Source organism: Mus musculus, chromosome 11 (assembly GCF_000001635.26).
Source record: "Mus musculus strain C57BL/6J chromosome 11, GRCm38.p6 C57BL/6J".
NCBI classification, from domain to species: domain Eukaryota; kingdom Metazoa; phylum Chordata; class Mammalia; order Rodentia; family Muridae; genus Mus; species Mus musculus.
In genome coordinates, this window is record NC_000077.6 from 87,125,562 (window position 1) to 87,150,178 (window position 24,617).

General features: G+C 41.2%; 1 protein-coding gene across 8 annotated transcripts in view; it reads left to right on the plus strand.

Moving 5' to 3' along the window:
• The first annotated feature begins 1,228 nt into the window (after positions 1-1,228).
• The window catches only part of Trim37 (tripartite motif-containing 37), a 124,085-nt gene continuing 100,696 nt past the window's right edge, over positions 1,229-24,617 (plus strand). For 4 of the 8 annotated variants that reach the window (NM_001363025.1, NM_197987.2, NM_001363027.1 and 1 more), the window contains exons 1-8: positions 1,514-1,933; positions 4,155-4,256; positions 12,029-12,069; positions 14,924-15,040; positions 17,566-17,653; positions 19,903-20,025; positions 21,373-21,496; positions 23,735-23,802. In NM_001363025.1, the coding sequence (NP_001349954.1) occupies positions 1,913-1,933; positions 4,155-4,256; positions 12,029-12,069; positions 14,924-15,040; positions 17,566-17,653; positions 19,903-20,025; positions 21,373-21,496; positions 23,735-23,802 (684 nt within the window). In that variant the 5' untranslated portion in view covers positions 1,514-1,912. Of the gene's footprint in view, positions 1,934-4,154; positions 4,257-12,028; positions 12,070-14,923; positions 15,041-17,565; positions 17,654-19,902; positions 20,026-21,372; positions 21,497-23,734; positions 23,803-24,617 lie in introns of all 8 variants that reach the window. The other 4 variants (XM_011249212.3, XM_006534072.3, XM_011249210.2 and 1 more) reach the window with 3 other exon arrangements.

The window sequence follows — 24,617 nt, forward strand, 5'->3', positions numbered from 1 at the left end:
AAAGCTAAAGACATGTACCACCACACCCGGCCTCCACAAATTTTTAGGTATAGATTAAATTTTAAAGTGTAAATAGAATGTGGTGGCATACCTATGTATATCCTAGCACTGAAGAGGCTAAGGAGGGAGTTGAAGGCTGGCATATGCTTTATAGCAAGTTCTAGGTCAGTGCAGGTGACATGGGAACATCAGCAAAAAGGTACAATTCAGGACACGTTAGTAAAATTATTCTGCAACTATCAGCCTGCATCTAGTTCAAAGACCATAAGTGGTTTGAAATGAAAGCCTTTTTTGCTTTTGGTTTTTCAATACACGGTGTCATTGTGTATCCCTGATTGTCCTGGAACTCCACCTGCCTCTGTCCCCCAAATGCTGGGACTAAACGAGTGCTCCACCATGCCCAGCTTGTGAAAGCATATTCTATCTCTACTTAATTAAATTATGTGTGTGTAGATTATTTTGGGTTATATTAATATATGTGCATGTGAGTGTGGGTGTTTTAGGTGGGCAGAATGGAGTTGGAGTATAGGCTGGAGACCAAAGGCAGGGTTAGAGAGTGGTCCTCCCCCGGAGTAGCAAGTATTCTTAACCTCTGGGCCATCCGTCCTACCTCCATAAATCTTGTTTATAGTTCATATAATTTTTAAAAAATGTTGCTAGTAACGAAAAGATTCTTTCTAGATTATCAATTCTCTGGATTGGGTTCATAAATAACTTTGTAATAAGCTTAAGAGAAGAATTAAGATTTAAGTATTTGACCAACGCCTTTTGTCTCACATACCCTCAATTTCTGCACCCTAACTGGTCTCTTCTGGAAGGAATTTAGAAGCGATTCCCTAGACTCTTTGTTAGTCCCCATAGCAAAAACAACTCAAGCTGCAAGAAAGCCTTAGTCGGTGGGATGTGGATCCAATTGTCTCACCAAAATGAGAAGACGTGGTACCTCTCCCCTGCAATCCTTACTTCCAGGAAGCTTGGAGACTTCACTATACGTCCAGTCTATCATGAACTAAAGAAACCTTGTCTCAAAATAACAGGTCAAGAGAAATCGCCGGTCCATTACAATTGGAGCTTTCAAATGCATTTACTATGGAGGGGGACTAAGTTTTTTTTTTTTTTTTTTTTTTTTTAAAGCTTAAAGTCTGCGTTTCCTCCCAGAGGCGGAAAGCAAACACTAACCAAGCAAGAGTTCCCGGCTCCAGGGTCTCCTTAGGTGACCCACAAACAATGGGAACGCAAATAAGACTCTCCGTCCCTTCCTAATACTCGGGAGCGTGGCTTCTTCCAATTAGGACGCACCAAGGAGCCTACATCACTGGCGGTAAAATCTGCGAGGCGAAGGGCACCGCGCCGACGCCCGACACGCCTCCCCGCGGCACCGCCTCTCCAAGTCTCGTGTGCTGCGCGCACCGCGGGAACCGGGCGCCCGCCTCTCCTCCCGCCCCGCTCCGCCCCGCCCCTCCCCTCCCCTCCCGCAACGCCGAGTGCGCGTGCGCATCGCGTCCGCCCCGTTGCCGCGCCTCTAGCTGCCCTGGTTACCGTTGGTGTTTGCGAATTCTCTGTGGCGCCTGTTCCGCCCCGGACGGGCCCCGCGGCGGTTTTCACACGCGCGCGCCGGCGTCACGTGGGCCAGGGCTCCCACGCGGACGCAGGCCAGCTGCTGAGGCGGGAGGAAGGCGTTGCGGCTACCGCTAGCCCTTCCCTCTCCGCCCCAGGGCTGGCGCGCGGATAAAAAAAAATGGCGAAATGCGGGGTAGCCGGTGGGGAACCCGACGGGATGGGGCGCGGAGGTGGCACTGTTGTGGGAGCCTGCTGAGGTGAGCGCAGCTGACCTGGCGACCTCGGGCCGGCGCCTGACAGCGCAGACACGGACTCCGAGGGTCGCCGAGGGCCCCGCCGAGAGCCGGAGGCAATGGATGAGCAGAGTGTGGAGGTGAGGGGCATCACGGAGGGTGGCGGCTGGGCTCCTTTTCTATCCGGGGCCCCATGCGCTCGCCCTCCCTGTGGGAGGCAGCCTCTGCGAGTCGCGGAGAGGGAGGCTGGCCCGGCGGTAGTGCTTCCAGCCCTCAGCATGCCCGGTGCTGAATCTGTTCCGCAGTCAGGTGCTGCGGAGCTCCAGCGATGCCTTGGCACCTGCTCTCGTCGCTGTTTGCAGGCTGAGCCTTTCTAGAGCAAAATTGCAAATTCATCGGAAGGACTTGCCCTGCTTTCTCGCCACGACTTGCTCTGCATGATTAAACATTTTTTTCACCCTCAGCGGTTCATTTTGTAGGACACACACACCTCTCTCACACTCGACTGACTTAAAGACTAGTAGTTTCCAGCATTGATTCTTGTAAGATGATTTCATGATTGGGGTATTTCCATAAAGGCTAGAATCATCAAAACGATTGCTTGGGGGCTGGGGGGCGTGAACCGTTCAGAGACTAAAGTACTACATGATTTTTGCTTTTTAAAAATAAGGGATAACTTACTGAGCATTGCTCTTGAGATTAACCCAGTTCACCCCCATGGTTTTATTGTCTTCCCAAAGCCAGTTAAGAGTCCGCATCTCTCAGGACCTGGTCTTGCAGTTATGACCATCAGTAATTTTCTACTTAATTGCTCTTGTGAAAGTTGTGTGAAGGTTTTGTAAACTTTTCTTGGTTTTAGGAGGGTTTAATTTTTCTGGAATGGAGTAAAAATAGACGTGGGTAAACTTCCCTGTTTTCAATTTTTTTTTAGTTATTAACTTAATGTCAATAGGGACACTCGCATTTATAGTGGCTGCAGATTTTCAGGCTCACATAATTAGTTGATTACATCAGGACAGAAATTCAGATTCTGAATTAGTTTGCCTCTAATCACGATATCTTTACAAATGTTTGTTTATTTAGTGTGTGCATGGGTGTGCATTGATGTGCCGGCGTGGAGGTCAGGACAACTTGGAGTTGCTTCTCCTTTTACCATGTGGGATTCCTGGGATAGAAGTCAGGTCTTCAGGTTTGGTGGTAGGAGCCTTTGGCAATGCTGAGCCACCTTGCCCGTTCCAGTATATCTTCTTAAAAATTTGCTCATGTCTGGACTCAGTGATGCATACTTTAATCCCAGCCCTTGGGAAGCAGAAGCAGGCAGATCTCTGATTTCTAGGCCAAGATAGTGAGCACAAGGTGTTTCAGGCTGGCCTGAGCTACATAGTGAAACTGTCTCTTAAAAACAAATTCCATCCCTTAATTACAAAAGTAGTTCATCTCCATTGTGGAAATCACAGAAGTAAAAAGTTGTCATTGTGTATTTAGTCATGCAATCTTTCTTCCATTTCTTACTGATACACACATACACAGTTTTCTACTATAAGTATTTCTGCATGCTGTATTTGGCATAATTTACTTAGTATTTGTCTGTAAGGGCTGTAATCACATTCTTACTTTTATTATAAGTACCCCCTCAGTAAGAATATTTCTACATAAAGTTTCTCTTTGCATTTCATGGTTTCATTTTTTTTTTTTGATGTGTATCAGAGTGAGTATGTGTGTGTCTGTGTGCTTGCGTGTGTCTGTTACACATACCCAGGTCATTGGTCATTACATTCCACCTTTTGTTTGAGACAGGGTCTCACTGGCCTGGAACCTCACCAGTTAGCCAGGCTAGTTGGCAGTGGGCTTCCAGGGATCTGCCTGTGTGTGCCCCTGTCGTGTCATAGCTGGGATGGCATGCAACACCATCCTGGATTGTACCTGAATTCTGGGGTTCTCAGACCCTTATGCTTTCAAGGCAAGCGCTCCATCGTTTAAGCCACTTTCTTAGTCTGTTTGTTTTTCTTGGAATCATCAGGCTTATTAAAAGACAAGCATGTTTTCCAGATGTTCTGACTAATCAAGTTCTGACAGGGAGTATAGTTAAAACTGAGCATTATTAGTACCAAGTAAGTATAAATGTTAAGTGAATTGTTTTCTTCTTCTTTTCCTTTTTTTTCTTTTTCTTTTTCTTGAGACAGGGTCTTACTGGCTTGCCTGGGACTCGTCATGTATAGTCTCAGACTGATAGAGATCGCCTGCCATTGCCTCCTGAATGCTGGAATTAAAGTCGGTCACCATCATGCCTGGCCTTGCATGAAGTCTTTTTATGTCATGTTCTTCAGTGTAATCTGGGACCCTTATCTCTTTTGTTTTCAGAGCATTGCTGAGGTTTTCCGATGTTTCATTTGTATGGAGAAATTGCGGGATGCTCGACTGTGTCCTCATTGCTCCAAGCTCTGTTGTTTCAGCTGTATTAGGGTAAGTTGTATTTCTTTTTATGTATATTCAGGTTTTTTTGTTATTAATCTTTTTCTCTTTTTTTTTTTTTTTTTTTTGAGAGACAGGTTTTACAGTGTAGCTCTGGCTGGCTTGGAACTCACTCTGCAGATCAGGTTGACCTCAGCCTTACAGAGATCCACTTGCCTCTGCCTCCCTCCTGAGTGCTGAGACTAAAGAGGGCTCCATCATACCGTGTGTATTTGGTTTATATATGCTTCACTGTAAGTATTAACCATGCCCTCCCCTTTTTAATGTATTTTGTGATCTTTTAAAATATATCTTTAATAAAGGTTTGTCAATAGAGTATCATGTTTTGTTTTTTGTGTTTTTTTGTTTTTTGAGACAGGGTTTCTCTGTGTAGCCCTGGGCTGTCCTGGAACTCACTCTGTAGACCAGGCTGGCCTCGAACTCAGAAATCCGCCTGCCTCTGCCTCCCGAGTGCTGGGATTAAAGGCATGCGCCACCACGCCCTGCTCGAGTACCATGTTTTAAATGTGAGTTAAATATCTGTGTGCGTGAGAATGAGTGTGTGTGCACATGTGTGCGTGCAATGTGTATTTTGCATGCATATATGTCTGTGTACCATGTGTGGATTGTGGTCTTGGAATCTCGGAGGGTGTCAGATCTCCAGGCAGTAGAATTACAGGTGGTTCTATGTTAGGGGTTGACCCTGGGTCTTCTGCAAGGGCAGACAGGGTTCTTAGCCAGTGAACATTCCTCCACCCTAGTAGAACCAAATTTATATTGGGGGGGTGGGGGGTGTTTTAAGCCAGGCTTTTTCTGTGTAACCCTGGCTGTCCTAGATAACTTACTCTGTAGACCAAGATGGCCTTGAACTCAGAGAGATCTGCCTGCTTCTGTATCCCAAGTACTGGGTTTTAAGGTGTTTGCCAGCACTCCTAACTCAAACTCATTACACATTTTACAAATCTGCATTGTGTTTGAGATTTAGAGATATGAAAATAAATGATAGACAATACTCTTTGAAGGTGTTTAAATCTGATTAAGAAAATCAATTTCAGTGATTACATTGAAATTTGTGTAGTATAATTCACCATTTTATGTGTAAACCAAAAAAAAAAAAAAAGGCTGCTAATGACTTCAAAGGAAATGAATGAAATTCATGATAATGAGAAAGAGTGGAGATGAATATAATTGATTGGCTCTATTAGTTGAAGGTGGGGGCACATTCCTCAGTAAAATTATTGGAAAGCCCAAGGTATAAAGCAGAAAATTAATTTTGGCTGTATGTACACATCCGGTAGCACACATGCTAATGCGTGGTTGAGACTGCCCTGCTGACATGACTCAGATAATTTCCATAACTAAGAAAATTAAAGCTATCTGATATACTCATCACCTCAAATTTTCTATTTCCTACTAGGATGATGGTGGCACATGCCTTTAACCCCAGTAGGAAGGAGGCAAAGGCTGGCAGATCTCTGAGTTCCAGGACAGCCAGGGCTTCACATAGGAAATCTGTCCCTGAAAAAAATTTTTTTCCCATTTCCTTATTTTTTCCATAAAAAGACGGAGTGGGGCTGCAAGATAGCTTCGCAGGTAAAGGTGCTTGTTCCAAGGCTGGATCTGAGTCCAGTCCCAGTGGAGGGAGAGAGCTAGCTAGTTCAGGTGGTCCTGACTTTCACAAGCACCCGAGGAAAGAGAAAAGTGTCCCTTTGTCAAGAGTAATTTCTAACCATGTTGTGGTGGCGCACACCTTTAACCCCAGCACTCGGGAGGCAGAGGCTCTGTGAGTTTGAGGCCGGCCTGCTCCACAGAGCTAGTTCCAGGACAGCCAGGAGGACTACACAGAGAAACCCTGTCTTGAAAAATTTAGAAAAAGGAAAAAAAAAATAATTTCTGTTATACTTAAATGATTTTCTTCTAGTTACAGGACTAGCAAGTTTTAGAGCTGGATTTAAATCAGTCAATCTGTTTTAAAGCCTGTATTTGTTGCCACTGTGATGTGCAGATCTAGGTTACATATAAAACTTATTTTCACACTGATATAAGGAGAAACTCAATTTTTCTTAGCTTTGATTCCTTAGCTACAGGTTTTAGATAAAGCAATGTGCCTCTTGGGTAGTTTGGAAAAGAGTGAAATGAGCTAAAAGATAATTGAGAAATTAGAAAATGTTATCTACGTGTGAAGTTTTATTCTAGTAGTTTATCATTCAGTGTACATGGTAGTTTTTAATTGTGAAGCTGCAGCTACAGAGATTAAGGTCTCCATTAATAGAGAGTATTTGGTGGAGACAGTATAGACTGGGATTCTTCCATGAAGGGCTTGAGATTACTTGAAAGCTTTTTTTTTTGTTGTTTTGTTTTTTTTTCAAGACAGGGTTTCGTATAGCCCTGGCTGTCCTGGAACTCACTTTGTAGACCAGGCTGGCCTCGAACTCAGAAATCTGCCTACCTCTGCCTCCCAAGTGCTGGGATTAAAGGCGTGTGCCACCACTGCCCGGCTGCTTGAAAGTTTTGAAAGTGCTTTTGGACCTCTGCTTATTGTGTTGTACTAAGGAGATTATTTCTTCTTTGTTATCTTTTCCTTTCCTTTCTTTCTAAATGTGTGTATTGACTGTGAGGAATTAGATTTACTTTTGCAACTCTAGCTCTATCATCTGTTTATGGATCCTGCACCTCTCTCTCTAGTGTTGGTTTTTACCCAGGGCCTTGTACATGGTAAATGGCAAGTTCTTTACCACTGAGTCTTTTTTTTTTTTTTTTTTGCACAGCATTGGCTTTTAGATAACTTACTTCATTCATTGTCCCTCTGGAATCTTGAACTTTGTTCAAGATTAATTATTCATGTTATTTTCTCAAACTGACGCTGGTGTCTTTTATTTTGTTTTATCATTCAGATGGTAATCCTGACCGCCAGTGATATTTGTGTCTTGTCAGCTACTCTGTGTCCTTTATATCCGTCTGCTGCTTTCCATTACTGTTCATGAGAAAGAAATAGATTCCTTCATCCATAGGTGATTTGTTTCCTGTTTTCTTGCCTTAAGTCTCTGCTTACCTGTAGTTCACTTTCTGTTCTCTTACCTTATTACTGTGCCCTTAAGTGTAATTTTCTTTTTCAAAAAACTTGTAAAGTTGAAGGTTGAAGTTGAGGATATTAGCGTTGTGTTCTAGTTATCTTGGATCGGATCCTAACCTTCCTTTCCAGGGCTGTGGTGTTCTCACCTCCCAAACCTGGGCTGGCCTTGAACACAATGCCTTCTTGCATTTAGCTCACTTCCAAGTTCTAGGACATAGGCAGGTGGCATTACACATGGATTATCTTGACTCTTTAGAAAAAAAGGAATTTGTGTGTGTGTGTGCGCGCACTCAAAGGTATGTGGAGGCCAGAAGTCAACTTTTGGTAGTTGGTTCTCACCTTTCCCCTTGTTGGGCCTGGTTATTTTTTTATTTTTGTGGCTATAATCCAGGCCTCTCATATACCCAGAGAAATGCTAGGATTACATAGTTAAGCCAGTACATATATATTTTTTTCATGGATTTCAAAGATTGAAACTCAGGTCACCAAGCTTGTGTGGCTGATGCTATCCCCTGGCCCCATTTGGTTTATGAATGTAATATTTATTTATAACTTAGTTGCTTGCCTTTTTGATATAGTACATTGGCTTCCTTTGTGTATATGAATGGCATTTATAAATGCTATGAGGAGTCGGGCGTGGTGGCGCACACCTTTAATCCCAGCACTCTAGAGGCAAAGGCAGGTGGATTTCTGAATTCGAGGCCAACCTGGTCTACAAAATGAGTTCCAGGACAGCCAGGGCTACACAGAGAAACCCTGTCTCAAAAAACCAAACCAAACCAAACCAAAAGAAAAAAAAGAAAAAAAAAAGCGCTGAGGAAGAGTGAACAAGATGTGGCTAGAGCAAAGAAGGTAGTGAGCTGGGTAAGGCATGGAATTAGAGGTAAAACAAAGGGCATTGGTAAGGAATTTGGATTTGAAGTGTTATGGTAGCCACTGAAGGCTTTTGAGTGGTATAGGAAGTATTTTGTATTTTAATGAGATCAGTGGTTACTGTGTAGAAAGTGGATTGTAGGAGGTGGAGAGGAAGTGAGGAGGGTAGGAGATAATCTGTAGTGAGGAGGAATGGTGCTGTAGACCAGGCTATCACCAGTACAGGCAGGCTTCATGGAACAAAGGAACGGGATAATTGAATGGATGATTTTACAGTCTGAAATAGTTAAAAACAAAAACAAACAACAACAAAACCCCTTGAAAGGAGCAGTGTTGGGCAGGCCACACGTATAAAGGTTATAATTTAGAACAACATAACATACCAAGTTTGAGATTTTTTTATATGAGATTTTGGCAGTTAGAAATATAAACCTGAAGTTGGAAAGGTTCACAGTTAAAATTCCAGTATTGAGGATGTTGAGGCAGAAGGATCTCTCTGAGTTTAAGGCCAGCCAGGGCACAAAGTAAGATCTTATCTGGGGAGAGAGGGAGAGGGTAGGGGGAGAAGGGGGAAGAGAAGGGGAGAGAGAGAGAGAGAACCAACAACAAAGACCCTCAAATAATTTATTTACTTATTTATATTTTTTTGAGACAAGATCTCACTGTGTGTCTTGTCTATGCTGGAATTCACTATGAACACCATCTTGGCTTCAAACTCACAGAGATCTATCTACTTCTAACTCTTGAGTGCTGAGATTAAAGGCTTTTGCTACCAATCCAGGCTCCAAGTAGAATAAATTAGAAAAATATTTTTACCTGAGTTCTAGTTCAATACAAGATTAAATGATTTTATTATTACTGTTTATATGTCAGGTATTTATGAGTGTAGATGCTTTATAAGGCTTGTGTTTATTCCATCTTATGAAGGAGAGAAACCAGTTTCTGTATTGACTATAAGAATAGGTCTAGGGGGCTGGAGAGATGGTTCAGTGGTTAAGAGCACTGACTGCTCTTCCAGAGGTCCTGAGTTCAATTCCCAGCAACCACATGGTGGCTCACAACCATCGGTAATGAGATCTAATGCCACCTTCTGATGCATCTAAAGAGAGCAACATTGTACTCACATACATAAAATAAATAAATCTTTAAAAAAAAAAAAAGAATAGGTCTAGGGACTGGTGAGATGGCTCGGTGGTAGTAAAGAGCACTGACTGCTTTCCCTGAGGTCCTGAGTTCAAATTCCAGCAACTACATGGTGGCTCACAACCACCCATAATGAGATCTGACTCCCTCTTCTGGAGTGTCTGAAGATAGCTACAGTGTACTTACATATAATAAATAAACACATAAATAAATTACATTCAACAAACAAACAAACAAATAAATCTTTTTTAAAAATTGGTCTAGCCAGGTGTGGTAGCGCACGCCTTTAATCCCAGCACTCGGGAGGCAGAGGCAGGCGGATTTCTGAGTTTGAGGCCAGCCTGGTCTACAAAGTAAGTTCCAGGACTATACAGAGAAACCCTGTCTCGAAAACCAAAAAAAAAAAAAAAAAAAACCAGAACAAAAAATTGGTCTAAAGATATTTTAGTATTACTTCTCCATCAGTTGAGTCTCACTGCTTCCTCTCTGTGGTTATGAAATACAAGGTAAACGCGCCTCAGATATGAGAGAACAGAAGTTTTGTAGATCTACAAGAACTTCCTGTGATTCCAAGAGTAGAATATATTGCAGTTAGCTGTTTGTTTTACTGGGAGAAAGCTGCTCAGTATTAAAGAACAAACCAAACCAAACCAAAAAAAAAGCCGGGGCTGACAAGATGGATCTGAGGGTAAATTTTAACCTTGATGACCTTAGCTTGAGAGAGAATGTGCACCCAGATGCACCTAACAAAAAGTGTACATTTTTAACAATGGTGTCATCACTTACTAATGAGGCTAGAGTCTAGCTATGCAGGTATACCAGTAAATACGTTATGAAGTGTTAGAAACGCAGTAAAGGGGAAAAGTGTGGCTTGCTACAGGGCAGCTTGTCAGCAGCTCATTGTAGCTGAGCATGGTGTTTAAATCCTTGCGCACAAAAGGCTGAGGTAGGAACAAATAGTGTCCGAGCTACATAATGAGTTTAAGACTGGCCTGGGGTGTAGAGCAAAATCCTGGCCCAGAAAAAGCAAAAGGAAAGATCTATGGAGTTCACGAAAAGCTTTTGGAAGAAAGTGTCATATAAACTAAAATCTAAATGAATGAGATTTTTCTAGATGAGGAAAGGTGTTGATAAATATGGTGTATAGAGAAGGAAACATTTTTTTTTTTTTTTTTTTTTAAGATTTTGTTTATTTATTATATATAGGTACACTGTCGCTGTCTTCAGACACTCCAGAAGAGGGAGTCAGATTTTGTTACGGATGGTTGTGAGCCACCATGTGGTTGCTGGGATTTGAACTCCGGACCTTCGGAAGAGCAATCGGGTGCTCTAACCCACTGAGCCATCTCACCAGCCCCGAGAAGGAAACATTTAAAAGCTTAATTTTGTAGGCTCATAGGCTGTGACTGAAGAGGTATAGCTGGGGCCAGTTCTTGGACGGAGATATGGAAAGCTGTCTTTAGTAGAAGAGTGGTCTGCTCAGAGGAAGAAACTTGATCCCAGCCTCATAGCACAGACTGCTGTGAGGACAGAGTAAGATTCCCACAGGGCCAGGCCTGGGCACAGAGCCTGCTGCAGATGAGTGCTCAGCTCTGTTAGTGCAGTCTCCTCTGCTGCCTTCCTTCCAGATGGGTCTCACAGCACCATCTTGTTTAAGAGTATGAAGAACAGAGGGTTCTTTTCCGTTTGCGCCTTCCTCCTTTCCATCTTTGCTTTCTTTGCATAGTAACTAGTCCTTTATCCTTTTCTTTGCTAGGGTGTCATGTAACACAGCCTGGTTTCTAACTCACTAAATAGCCAAGCTGACTCTGAACTTCTATTTTCCTTGTTTCTGTATCCTAAGTGCTAGGATGGCAGGTGTGTGCCTTCACCACCATGTCCAGTGTTAGACAGTGGAGGAGACTGATCACAGGTCTATTGCAGTATTTTTCTGGAAGGTTACTTAATACCTGTGGGGGGTTTGTACTGTACTTCTTATTAGTCCGTTCCTCAGTAAATGACACAGGAACACTGTCATTTATTTAAAAAGCTGTTGTAATTTATTAAAAAACTTTTTTTTTTTTTTTTTGGTTTTTCGAGACAGGGTTTCTCTGTATAGCCCTGGCTGTCCTGGAACTCACTCTGTAGACCAGGCTGGCCTTGAACTCAGAAATTTGCCTGCCTTTGCCTCCCAAGTGCTGGGATCAAAGGCATGTGCCACCACCGCCTGGCTTTAAAAACTTTTAAAAAATGAAAATAATTGTTGGGCTGGGCAGGCTCTGAGCTGTGCTAATCCCTCCACCTGCGAAAACCAACACAGTGCCAGTCGTTTGTAGTCTGATGTCTCCTGGGCTGCTTTTGCTCAGTCTGTAAATTTAGTAGTGCCTTAAATTCAGTAGTTAGTAATTATTTAAAAAAAAATTCATCATGCTATTTTTGAAGCTAGAGTAACAACATTATTTCTAATTAACAAAATTACATCTTGTGAGCTCGAGCTGGCCCTAGCATCACTTCCTTGCCTATGGGAGAGTAGCATCTCAGCTACCTTTGAAAGTTTGTTCTTGTCATGGTAATGATGAGCGGGAGATGGAGATTGCCTGGTATTTCTGTATCTCTAAAATAAATTTAGGCACTAGAGAGTTAAAACTCATTAAATGCAGTTTATAATGATTAGATATGTAAAGTAATGGTATTTTTATAATCTTTGCCTCCTTAGCGCTGGCTGACAGAGCAAAGAGCTCAGTGTCCTCACTGTCGGTAAGTGTTTTGCTGTTTGTATATATGGAGCCTGGTAAGAGTCACAGGATGCCCTGGGATGTGTAAAACCCCCTACCCCCTCCAACCCTGCAGCTTCCCACGTTTTTTTCCTTAGGGGTAAAGTTGAGTAGAAAATGATAAGTAGCTCTAGAAAAAGAAGTACAGAGCCTTTATACCTGACTAAACTTTATGTTGAATGTATATTGTGAGATTGTGTTGTGCCCTTGTTTTTCTCACATAATTTTGTGTAACTTCTTAACTTTTTTTTTTTAAGATTTTTTTTTTTTTATTACGTGTAAGTACACTGTAGCTGTCCTCAGACATCCCAGAAGAGGGCATCAGACCTCATTATGGATGGTTGTGAGCCATCATGTGGTTGCTGGGATTTGAACTCACAACCTTCTGAAGAGCAGTCGTTCTTAACCGCTGAGCCATCTTTCCAGCCCAACTTCTTAACTTTTTAATTTGAAACAAAAATATAACTGGGCTTGGTAACTTACACTTGTGATCTCAGAACTCAGGATGCTGAGGCAGGAGGTTTGCCATGTGAGGCCAGCTTGAGTTGTAATATGAGACCTAATTTCAACTGGGGGGAAAAATCACTTTCATAAGAAATGGATAGGCATGCTATTCTTGTATGCAAGTGGTCATGTATATTCTTACATACGTTTTATTTTTTTAAACCTCACAGATATAGTACCTACTGTTTATGATTATCTTGCTTGTTGTTTATTTACTCTTTGATAGGTTTTTATGTAGCCCAGGCTGGCCTCCACCTATAAAGACACACTCCTGACATCCACACCCCCAACCCACCTATACTTTCTGAATGATAGGATTTATAGACACGTGGTCCATTCCTGGCTCTAGAGTTTTTTGTTTTTGTTTTTTAAGATTTATTTATTTTATGTATATGAGTACACACTGTAGCTGTACAGATGGTTGTGAGCCTTCATCTGGTTGTTGGGTATTGAATTTAGGACCTCTGCTCCTTCCGGTTAACCTCGCTCGCTCCGACCAATCCCACTTGCTCAGTCCCTGCTCACTTAGGACCTGCTCGCTCCGCGCCTAAAGATGTATTTATTATTATAAATAAGTACATTGTAGCTGTCTTGAGACACCAGAAGAGGGTGTCAGATCTCATTAGGAGTGGTTGTAAGCCACCATGTGGTTGCTGAGATTTGAACTCAGTACCTTCGGAAGAGCAGTCAGTGCTCTTACCTGCTGAGCCATCTCACCAGCCCCTTCCCTTATAATTTGCTTTTTGTCCTCTCCTAAAATCAGTTGATGTATTTTGCAGATGGTATACCAAGACTTTTATGCATGCAAGACTTTTAAACAAGTGTTTGAAAAACTTCTTTATAAGGATCCCTGGACTTACGTGTTACAGGAAATTTGGTCACACTGTGAACCCCGAGATTATGTTATTTACTGAAAAATCTTGTTTCTAGTTGTAGTGTGAGTCACCCTTAGCATATACCTTTAATCCCTCTGGCTGGAATATAGACAGGCCCTTAGTACACACCTTTAATGTCAAACAATGAAGGTAAAATTAGTTTGTAGAAGGAAGCACCTGTGTTTGAAAGTGATGTCTAATTCAGTAGCAGACAAAGTGATGAATCAGAGAAAGATTCAACAGAACAGGATATGCCCAACTCACACAAGAAGAGAGGGAACGGAAGCTACCAAAGCAGAGCAGAGAGAAAAGGAAAGGAGGCAGTGTTACCAGGAGATTTTTACAGAGACAGGTTGAAGAGACACAGGTAAAGACAGAATGAACAGAGAATGAGAAGGAGCCAGACGATTAGAACATATTGTCAAAGCTAGTGTGAGGCCAAGCAGAGCAATTCAGGAGATGCCAAGAGAGAGAAGCCAGATTGAAGAACAGGTGAACAAGCCAGCCAGAACTCAGAAAGAACTAGGAAGGGTGAGCTTATTCAGCAGTTGCCTCAGAGGCTGAAATCTAGGCCTAGATGAGATTGTATGGAGGCTAGAAATGTCCAGAACTAGGCCTCGGTTAGCTGACTGAGAGCCTCTGAGAGGACAATCGCAATAGGAGAATAAAAGTTCCGTTTTACACCGTGTTCCTATTGAGAGGTGTTTAGTTTGCTTCTGTTTCTGGTTACTTTAGGCTACAGTGGCACCTTCTGAGATTCTTTATGAGAGGAGCAGCACTGTAAATGAGAACTTGCATTTGTGGTGGTGGTCCTCTTCTACATCCTGTCTGCTGTGGCCTCTGAAGTGTGGCTAGTGTGACTAGTGACACTTAGTTCTGAGTGCTGGGTGATAGTATAGGAATGTGTTGCTTTTTTGTTTGTTTTGTTTTTGTGTGTTTTTTTGTAAATGAGGTAGCTGTATTTGGCTAGGGATTGTAACTGATTGTTGTTGTTTTGGTGGTCTATGGCTTGAACCTAGGAATTAATTCATACTGATGGCATGTATATGCAGCTTCTGAACTGTGCTCCAAGCCCATGGTATCATTTTGTACAGGCAAATTTAGGCAAAGAAATTAAAAATAAATAACTTGAGTTATCATTGTTGCTACTTAGTTGGTACATTTTTTTTCATGTGTGTGATGTATGAATATGATAAAAATAAATTCCATTGCCTTTTTACTTTTTTGACACAGAACCTTACTGTGTAGACCAGGCTAGCCTGGAACTCATTATTTCAGCAAAACTGTCCTTGAAAGCTTCAGTTCTGTAACCTTAGTGATAAGATTACAGATATGTTTTTTCATATCTGCTTTTACTGTTTTTTATAATAATATTGTGCTCTATTTTTAGGAATACTTAGTCTAGAGAAATCTTGGATGTCTGAGTTAGATATACACGTATGGATTGTTTCTTTTCAGTGCTCCACTCCAGCTACGGGAACTGGTGAACTGTCGTTGGGCGGAAGAAGTGACACAGCAGCTTGACACTCTCCAGCTGTGTAGTCTCACCAAACATGAAGAAAATGAGAAAGACAAGTGCGTAGTTCTTGGGTTTTGTTTACTAGTTAATAGAATATACCATGTGCTGTTTTAATGACACTATCTATACATATATTTAAATAATTGGTTTGTATGTGTAATTGCTAAGGTATATCTATATATGTATGGGGTACTGTGGATTTATCCTGGGGCCACATGCAAAGTAAATGCCCACTGACTTTAACTCCAAGACCTAGTGACACAACATTGCTTTTTTTCTTTTTCTTTTTTTTTTTTTTTTTTCTTTCGAGACAGGGTTTCTCTGTGTAGCCCTGGGTGTCCTGGAACTCACTTTGTAGACCAGGCTGGCCTCGAACTCAGAAATCCACCTGCCTCTGCCTCCCAAGTGCTGGGATCAAAGGCGTGCGCCACCACTGCCCGTCGATTTGCTATTTCTCTTTTATCTGTAAATGAGAAAGTTAATGTTAATCTTTCATCTGTTCCTTAATATTTAACTTAATGTTGTTTAACTTTTCATGACCACTCGTCCACCTCATCCACAGGATTGTAGAAAGTGCTGTGCTAGATTAGGGAATACAAAGGTAAATAAATAGATTATTTCTATTTAACTGATTAACAGGAACACAGCAATAACACAATGTTTTGGTCTTGTTAGAACTAACAGTGGAACCAAATTTTATGTAGAAAAAGAATGAGTTGCTTTATATTGCATGTTTACAGATATTGGTCATAGAGGGTTATTAGGGTAGATCAGAAGTGGAAATTTAGGAGCAATTCCAGATTCCAGGAATGTTGAATGTTTAAAACTACAGTCATAACTGATTTTTACATATTGTATGTTAAACCAATAAGTTGAAACTTTAGGGGTCATTGGGAATAAAGCTTAGACCCGTTTATTTATTGATGGGTCAGTGGTTAGGAGTGCATCCTGCTCTTGCAGGAGAAGCAAGCTGGATTCCTATCACCCACGCCTCATGGCTCGTAGCCCCTGTAACTCCAGCTCCAGGAGAATTCAAATCCAGTGCCCCTGGCCTCCAAGGGCATACCCACAGGCAGGCACATGTACACAAAATTTAAAGCAATAAAACATAATGAATCTTTTTTTCAAAAGGAAAAGGAAACAGGACCACAGAAATGGGAGGAGCTAAACTTTACTTGTTTTTGGTTTTCTTGATACAGGCTTTTGCTGTGTATCTCAGATTGACCTTGAAGTCACTTTGTAGTTTAGCCATCCTTATGCCTGAGTCTCCTAAGTATAGAGATTAGAGGTTTGTGCCAGAGCTTAGTTGATGCCTGGCTTGCTAGTCCAGAGTTAAATGAAACTGGGAGTTACTCACGGTACTGTTCTGGCAAAACTGGATTCTTAAGGCGGTTACTTTTTGGCATTGTGGTGGGCATACCAAAAAGAATAATTTAAATATAATAACACATTTCATTGTGACCACTTGAATGTTTTCCACTGTAGGATGATGAACTGTTACTATTTGGAAAGGTCTTTTTTGTTGGGCTTTTAAATTTTTTATTAGTGCCTCTCATAAAAGGAATAAATGTCCTATAGTTTCCTCTTTTTTTTCTCTTTTTAAATTAAAGATTTTGAGCCTCAACTTCCCAAGTTTATTACAGATATATGCCACAATATTCTGCTTTTGGGTTGTTTTATTTATCATGTAAAGTAAGGGTCTATATTAGTGTGGTGGGTAACTGGGTGGTTTAAATAGTGTAAAAGTTTTTTTTTTTTCTTTAGTTTTAGAGGCAGGAAATCCAAGAGCAATGTATTTGATGAAGGGTTAGTTTCTAGTGAAGTCTCTTTCCTTGACTTGCAAATGGCTGACATCTTGCAGTGTTACTTTAGAGGTTAAGGCCTCAGCATAAGAATTTTGGGAGAGACAGTTAAGTCTGTAGAAGAATTGAACTTCATTGTTTTACATGTGGACATCTGTATTAAGAGAAAGTTTTAAATTGCATGTATTGACCTTGTGCAGTTGAGATGCCTTGATTGTTATTGTCCAGTTATAGAAAATTGCTTGTCCATGTGCGTATGCTTATGTAAAAGATGAACATGACCATCTTTTTCTTTTTTTTTTTTGACATGAAGTATTTATTTATTGATTATTTTATTTTATTTATTATTTTTGGTTTTTCGAGACAGGATTTCTCTGTATAGCCCTGGCTGTCCTGGAACTCACTTTGTAGACCAGGCTGGCCTCGAACTCAGAAATCCACCTGCCTCTGCCTCCCAAGTGCTGGGATTAAAGGTGTGCACCACCACGCCCGGCCCGACCATCTTTTTCTTAAGCAGTAATGGGATAGCGTTTATCATATATAGTGATGAAAGGAAGTGTTGTGTGTTTTATTTAGAAAGAAATCTACAATTTGGTTGTTTAAAATTTAGATTACTTTAAAGGTTTTGTTCTTATGTCATTGTTTACCCTAAGTTTTAGAAGCCACTCAATACAGTTTTCTTTTTTTACGATGCTGTAACCATTTCACATTAAGTGATTTGTTTGCTTTAGCTTAGAAATTTGTTAAAAATAATGTCTTTTCTTTTTCATAATGAATAGATGTGAAAATCACCATGAAAAACTTAGTGTGTTTTGCTGGACTTGTAAGAAGTGTATCTGCCATCAGTGTGCACTTTGGGGAGGAATGGTGAGCAGAACAAATGTTCTCTTTGGTTTACATACTAGCAGGCATGGATAAAAGTAAATGATTTAGATGGAATAAAGTCTCGTTTTTCTCTGGAGAATAAAAATGAGCCTCTTTGGGCAGGAGTGGAGATGCAGGATGGGTACTGCTTTCATTGCTTAATGTCTTTAAAATATATTCTTATGTTTTTCGCTTTCCTTTCTCTCTTTCTCTTTTTTTTTTTTTTTTTTTTTTTTTTTGGTAGTGGTGCTGGTGATTGAACCCAGGGCCTTCTGTGGCTAGGGCAGTATTACACCAGTAAGTTAGATCCCAGCCCAAGATCAGTGTCTGCTTTGAGCATTGGTCAGTTGATCTTTATACTTTAGATGCTTCTGAAGTAATGTTGAGTGTAAGTATCTATATAATCTAACATCCTCATTTCTTAGTTTCTCTTTCCAGTCTTGTTCAGAGGCTCTTCCATCCCTGGATTGCTGCTTCCTCCCACGTCAGCCTCCGTTCAGAGCATGCACTTCCGTGCTTGGATGGGGTCTCACTATGTAGGCCAGGCTGGACTTAAACTTCAGTCCTCCTGCTCTGCCTCAGCTTTTCTAGTGCTGGGAGTGTAGGTATGCAGTGTAGCTTAGCTGGCTGAAAGCAGACTTTTGGGGCTGGAGAGATGGCTCAGTTGTTAAGAGCCTACCTGCTCTTTCAGAGGTCCTGAGTTCAATTCCCAGCAACCACATGGTGGCTCACAACCATCTGCCTGTAATAGGATCTGATGCACTCTTCTGGTGTGTCTAAAGGCAGTAACAGTGTACTCATATAAAATAAATCTCAAAACAGAACTAAAAAACCAGACTTTTAAGCCAGTTTACCTTTTTCTTTTTCTTTTTTCTTTTTTTTTTTTTTTTTTTGGTTTTTCGAGACAGGGTTTCTCTGTATATCCCTGGCTGTCCTGGAACTCACTCTGTAGACCAGGCTGGCCTCGAACTCAGAAAACCGCCTGTCTCTGCCTCCGGAGTGCTGGGATTAAAGGCGTGCGCCACCATGCCCGGCTCCAGTTTAACTTTTTCATGTCTGAAGCATTCATAGAAGCTTTCCTAGAGGCAGCTTTTTTCTTAGTAGCTGTGTTCTATTTTTTAATATTTGGTTAAATCATTTATATTAAGTACAACAATATAAGAAGGTTGAGATTAAACACAGTAAGAGTTTTGGCAGTGCTAGAGATCAGATTTAGGGCCTCCCATCTGCTATAAAAAGTGTTCTGTCAGTGGGCTCTAACCCTAGATGAAAACAATCCATTCTTAGTAGGGAAAATGAAAGCATGTCCACATTAGCAGTTGCCTAAGTCTCATGTTGACTATGAGACCTGATCATTTGGTGGCTTTGGGGACTGTGTTTTATAGATGTATGGGAGGCTGAGCTGGTTGAGTAGAGCTCAGTTCAGAAACTTTGAGTTTGAATTCTAATTTCCTGACTAGAAAAATAAATGATCACATTTTGATTCCCAAGCAAGTTTCATAAGAGGCTCAAGAGATAGTGACTTTTTCATCCTCAAAGTCACCATTTATCCATATCACGTGGCTAAAGAGTTGGCTCAGCAGTTTAGAGCACTTACTGCTCTTTAAGAGGGCCTGGATTTAATTTTCAACCTCACTTGGTGGCTTAAAACTGTCTATAACTCCATCTATATAACTAACTATACATCTGTGTATCTCTAGTCGAGGGTATCCAACATCTGATCTCTGTAGGGCACCAGGCATACATGTGGTATTCATGTAAAACTTCATGCATATAAAATAAAATAAATCTAAAACAACAACAAAAAGTACACATTTTTTTTTCTCGGAGACCAGAATGTTTTTTTTTTTTGTTTGTTTGTTTGTTTTTTTGCTAAACAAGATAACCCTCAATCAGTATTCCCACCCCAGCATGGTTTCTCTGTGTAGCCCTGGCTGTCCTAGAACTCTTATTAGACCAGACTGGCCTTGAACTCAGAGATCCACCTGTCTCTGCCTCCAGAGTGCTGGATTAAAAGCATGTTTCCCCGTGCCCAGCTCCATTATTTTCCTAATGTCTCTTAAAGGCATTGCTCCACTGTCAGGGTAATTTTTGCAAACACTGGCCCTGTTTTAAGAAGATAAAGGTGATACAAAAAGATTAAATTTATTTGAAAATATTTACCAGTTTGATTGTCCATAGTGTTAAAGGAGAATGTAAATGTAGTTGTAATGTATGAAACCTCCTTACAGTACTCATGTTGATTTCTGTAGCATGGTGGACACACGTTTAAACCTTTGGCAGAAATTTATGAACAACATGTCACTAAAGTGAATGAAGAGGTAGCCAAACTTCGTCGACGTCTCATGGAGCTGATCAGCTTAGTTCAAGAAGTGGTAAGATTACTGTTACATAAGATTTATCATCCTCTTTTATTCTGTGCTATATTTTCAGACAGAAATTAGATGGTGAAATCAAGATTATCAAAGTTTAAAGATTTGATGGAATGATAAACCTCAAGTCTTAGCATCAAAAAGTAGAGAAATTTACACCCAGAGCACTGGCATATAGAGACAGTTGAGTGTGTGTGTGTGTACTTATGCTATGGGGCATATATGGAGGTCAGAGGACAAACTCTGGATTCTGGGGAGTGAACTAAGGTTGCCAGGATTGTACAGCAACTTCCCTAAGACACTGAGCCATTTCCCTAGCCTGAGAATTGTCAGTAGTGTATTAGAAAAGTCTACTCTCATTACAGAATTAATTGACATCTGAGCAAAAAGGCCCAAGGTCAATCACAGGTGTCATTCCTCAGGAGCCATCCACCTTGTATTTTGGGATAAGGTCTCTCACTGTTAATTGGAGGTCAACAGTTAGGCTAGGCTGATGGGCCAGCAAGCCCCTAGAGATCCTGTTTCTGCCTCCACTGTACTGATTTTTATGTGAATGCTGGGATCAAGCTTAGGCCCCTGTGTTCATGCAATATAAGTGCTTTACTAGCTGAGCCCATCTTCCAGCCCCAGTGACTTTTGCAATCATTCTTGTCTTTTTTTTTTTTTTGTAAGATTTCCAGCTTTAGGGAGGGCTTGTGCTATCAGTGAGTGAACTATTTAAAAATACTTTTTTCTTTTAGGTTTTTTTTTTTTTTTTTTGGTTTTTTGAGACAGGGTTTCTCTGTATTGCCCTGGCTGTCCTGGAACTCACTCTGTAGACCAGGCTGGCCTCAAACTCAGAAATCCTCCTGCCTCTGCCTCCAAAGTGCTGGGATTGAAGGCACGCGCTTTATTGTAATGTATGTTTTTGCACATGTATGTGTTCGAGAACATGCATGTGGAGGGCCGAGGACAACTTGCAAGAGTTGGTTCTCTCTTACTGTGTGGGTCTTTGAGCTTGAACTTGGGTCATCATGGTTTGTGGTAGACACCTTTTCCTACTTATCTATCTTGCTTTGGTAGTTAGAGGACAACTTGAAGGAACTGGTTCTTTTCTACTACATATATTCCAGGGATTGGGGTCAGGTTGTCAGGCTTTTTGGCAAACATCTTTCACCTTACTGACCCAAATTTACAGAATTTTTAAAAAGCAATGTTGCCTACATAGTACAATTATTAAAAATATTGGTTATGAATTTTAAAGAGGCAATTAACTGAATTTAAGAGTAATCACAATGATTGCATTATCATGTTCTTGCTTCTGTTGTAAAGGACTTCAGTTACAATTTGTCCTTCGTGTTTATCTTCTAGGAAAGAAATGTAGAAGCTGTAAGAAATGCAAAGGACGAGCGTGTTCGGGAAATTAGGAATGCGGTAGAGATGATGATTGCACGACTAGATACACAGCTGAAGAATAAGCTCATAACTCTCATGGGTGAGTGTGCTTGCATTCTGTTGCCATGGTATCGTGATCTTGTTTGTGGTCCAGTCTTTAAGGAGTAAATTAATGAATTGATAGTAGGTAGGAATTTTAAGAACTCTATGTTGTTTAATCTGACCACAAGTCTGGCTTCTGTTGGAATATAATCAAAGAGAAAACTTTTTCACAGCCATTGTATGAAAATCCTAAATGATTTGTGAACCTTGTTGTTGATTTTTTTTTTTTTCCTTCCACAACTAAGAGAAGATGCCACTACTGATGCCTTTAATTCCAGCACTCAGGAGGCAGAGGCAGGTGGATTTCTGTGTTTGAGGCCAGCCTAATCTAGAGTGAGTTCCTAAACGACCAGGGCTACACAAACCAAATCAAACCAACCAACCAAAGACTCGAGCCGATCAGCCAGTAAAGGTATCTGCCCCTGAGGCTGATGAGCTCGGGTGGGTTTGCAGGGCGCACATGATGGAAGAAGAGGACTTCCACAACTGCCCTTTTACTGCCCTGCACATGCTATGGCATGAGTCCCTTCTCCCACAATAAAAGAAATTTAAAATTTATCCTTTGAGGTTTCTCTTTTTCTTTTCTTTTTTTTGAAACAGGGTCTCAGTGTGTAGGCCTGACTGGTTTAGGTCAGGGTGGCCACAAACTACTTGCCTTTGTCTCCTGAGTGCTAGAATTGAAAGCACCACCATGTTTGAGTGGTTAAAGAAAAATTAAAAGTACATAAGCCAATTAAAGTATTCTTTATTGTTAATATGATTTTGAATAGTAACCAAATGAATTTTTGCGTGTAGCCTTGCTTAACTAAAAGTCATGTATACCAGCAGTATAGATTTATAAAATTTAATTGAAGAAATATGTGTGTATTTGTGATAAATGCATGTATGTATAAATATGCAAACTTGTGTGCATTTTGGGTGTCTTGACCCCTTTTTTATTTTTTAAAAAAATTATAGTTATTTTATTTATTTATTTATTTTGGTTTTTTGAGACAGGGTTTTTTTTGTGCAGTCCTGGTTGTCCTGGAACTCACTTTGTAGACCAGGCTGACCTCGAACTCAGAAATTCACCTGCCTCTGCCTCCCAAGTGCTGGGATGAAAGGCGTGCGCCACCACCGCCCGGCTCAGTTATTTTATTTTTAGTTACATGGTTATGTATAGATATTTGTACCTGTGAGTGCAAGTGCCCCAGTAATCCAGAAGAGTGCATCAGCCTTTTTCCTAGAGCCGTAGTTGGAAGTTATGAGCTGCTCTGTCAGAGGTGCTGGGAACCAAATTCTAATCCTCTTTAAGAGCAGCGTGTGTGCTTAAACACTGAGTTCACTCTCCAGCTTCTTTTCTTTCTTTCTTTCTTTTTTTTTTTTTCCGAGACAGGGTTTCTCTGTGTAGCCCTGGCTGTCCTGGAACTCACTCTGTAGACCAGGCTGGCCTTGAACTCAGAAATCCGCCTGCCTCTGCCTCCCGAATGCTGGGATTAAAGGCGTGCACCACCACCGCCAGGCACCAGCTTCTTTTCTTGAGGCAGTGTTTATCACTGGGCCTGGGATGCTCTGTTTTGGCTGTCCTGCCTGACCTCTGAGCTCCCAGGACCTGCTTGTCCCTGCTCCCTTCCCCAGCATCTACTGTTGCCCTGGCTAGGTCTTCAGGCCAGTGCAGCTGGTACTTTGCCCATTGAGCCAGCTCTGAGACATCTCCCCAAGTTTAGTATTCTTTCCCATTACAGTCATTGTCTTTGCTTTTGGGTTTTTTTTAATTTTTTTTTTTTGAAAAGCTATTGTACTATCTTTGTAGATTTTCTTTCTCTAGGTTTGTGGGCTGACTTTGTCTTTTGTTTTTAAAAGACAGACTTTTTGTCGTAATTTAACATAAGCATCTTGCCAATTTACTGCATCCCTCTTTTAAGCAAAAGTTAAATTTTGGGAAGAAATTTCAGAATAATTAACTGAATGCAAGCATTCTAACAATCTCTAACCCCATCCTGTCCATTTTTTTAGATAAATTTTGTAGTCCTAAATTGAATTTCGCCTAAAAATAGGGTTACCTCCAATGTTCTACTTTCTAAGCTCCTTTTAGAAAGTATATTCAGCTGTTAAAGCTCTAGGAAAGGCATTGTGGGAACTGGAATGGAGTTCTGTTCAGTTGCCGTGGTTCTCTTGTACAGCGTGTGTTCACAGGAGGTTATCTCAAGCTTTGCCCAGCAGTGACCCTGAGTGTTGTTTTGCTCCTTTTAAACAGGTCAGAAGACATCTCTTACTCAAGAAACGGAGCTGTTGGAATCTTTACTTCAGGAGGTAGAACATCAGGTGATAAAATACATTTGTTTATGTGCTGCTTAATGAGTATTAGATATTAAACAGAATCCAAGAGCGGTTTCTGGGCAGGATGATGCACAGCTGTGAATTGTGTGAGGCTGAGGCAAAGGTACCATGAGTTTGAGGCCAGCCTATGTTACATAGGCTTTTGGGGCCATCCTAGGACTCATAGTCCCTATACTGCATCCAAGTACTAATGTATTCATCCTTTTTTCATCCATGTCCCTCCTCCCTGACCTCCTTCGTATTTAGTGAGGTAGCATCTCATACTGTGGCTTAGGGTGGCCTTAAACTGGTGACACTCCTACCTTTGTTTGCAGGGGCCTTTGATCGCTAGGTGTGGTGGTTTGAATGAGATGATCATATTCTTAGGTATCTGAATTAGACCGCAGTTGGTGTTGAAGTTGGGGAGGCTTTGGAAGTGTGGCCTTGTTGGAGTAAGTATATGACTTGTGGTGGGCTTTGAGGTTTAAAAACCTCCTGCTGTCTACCCTTCTTCTTCGCCCCTATTTGCTGTTACTACTTCCTGATTGTGGATAGAGATCTCAGCCCTCAGCTGTAGTTGCTACAGCTTCCCTGTCATGTTGGTGACTGACTCGTTCCCCTCTGACACTAAACCCCAGAGGAAACCTCCCTTTTATAGGTTCCCTTGGTCTGGCACTTTATTACAGCATTCAAAAAATAACTAATATACACAGGTAAGACTATATCTTTTTAAAATATTTCCCCCCACTTTTCTGCTAGGATATTGGGAGAAAAGGAGATAGAAACTATGACATCAAAAGATCTGTGTGCTATAGTGGAGA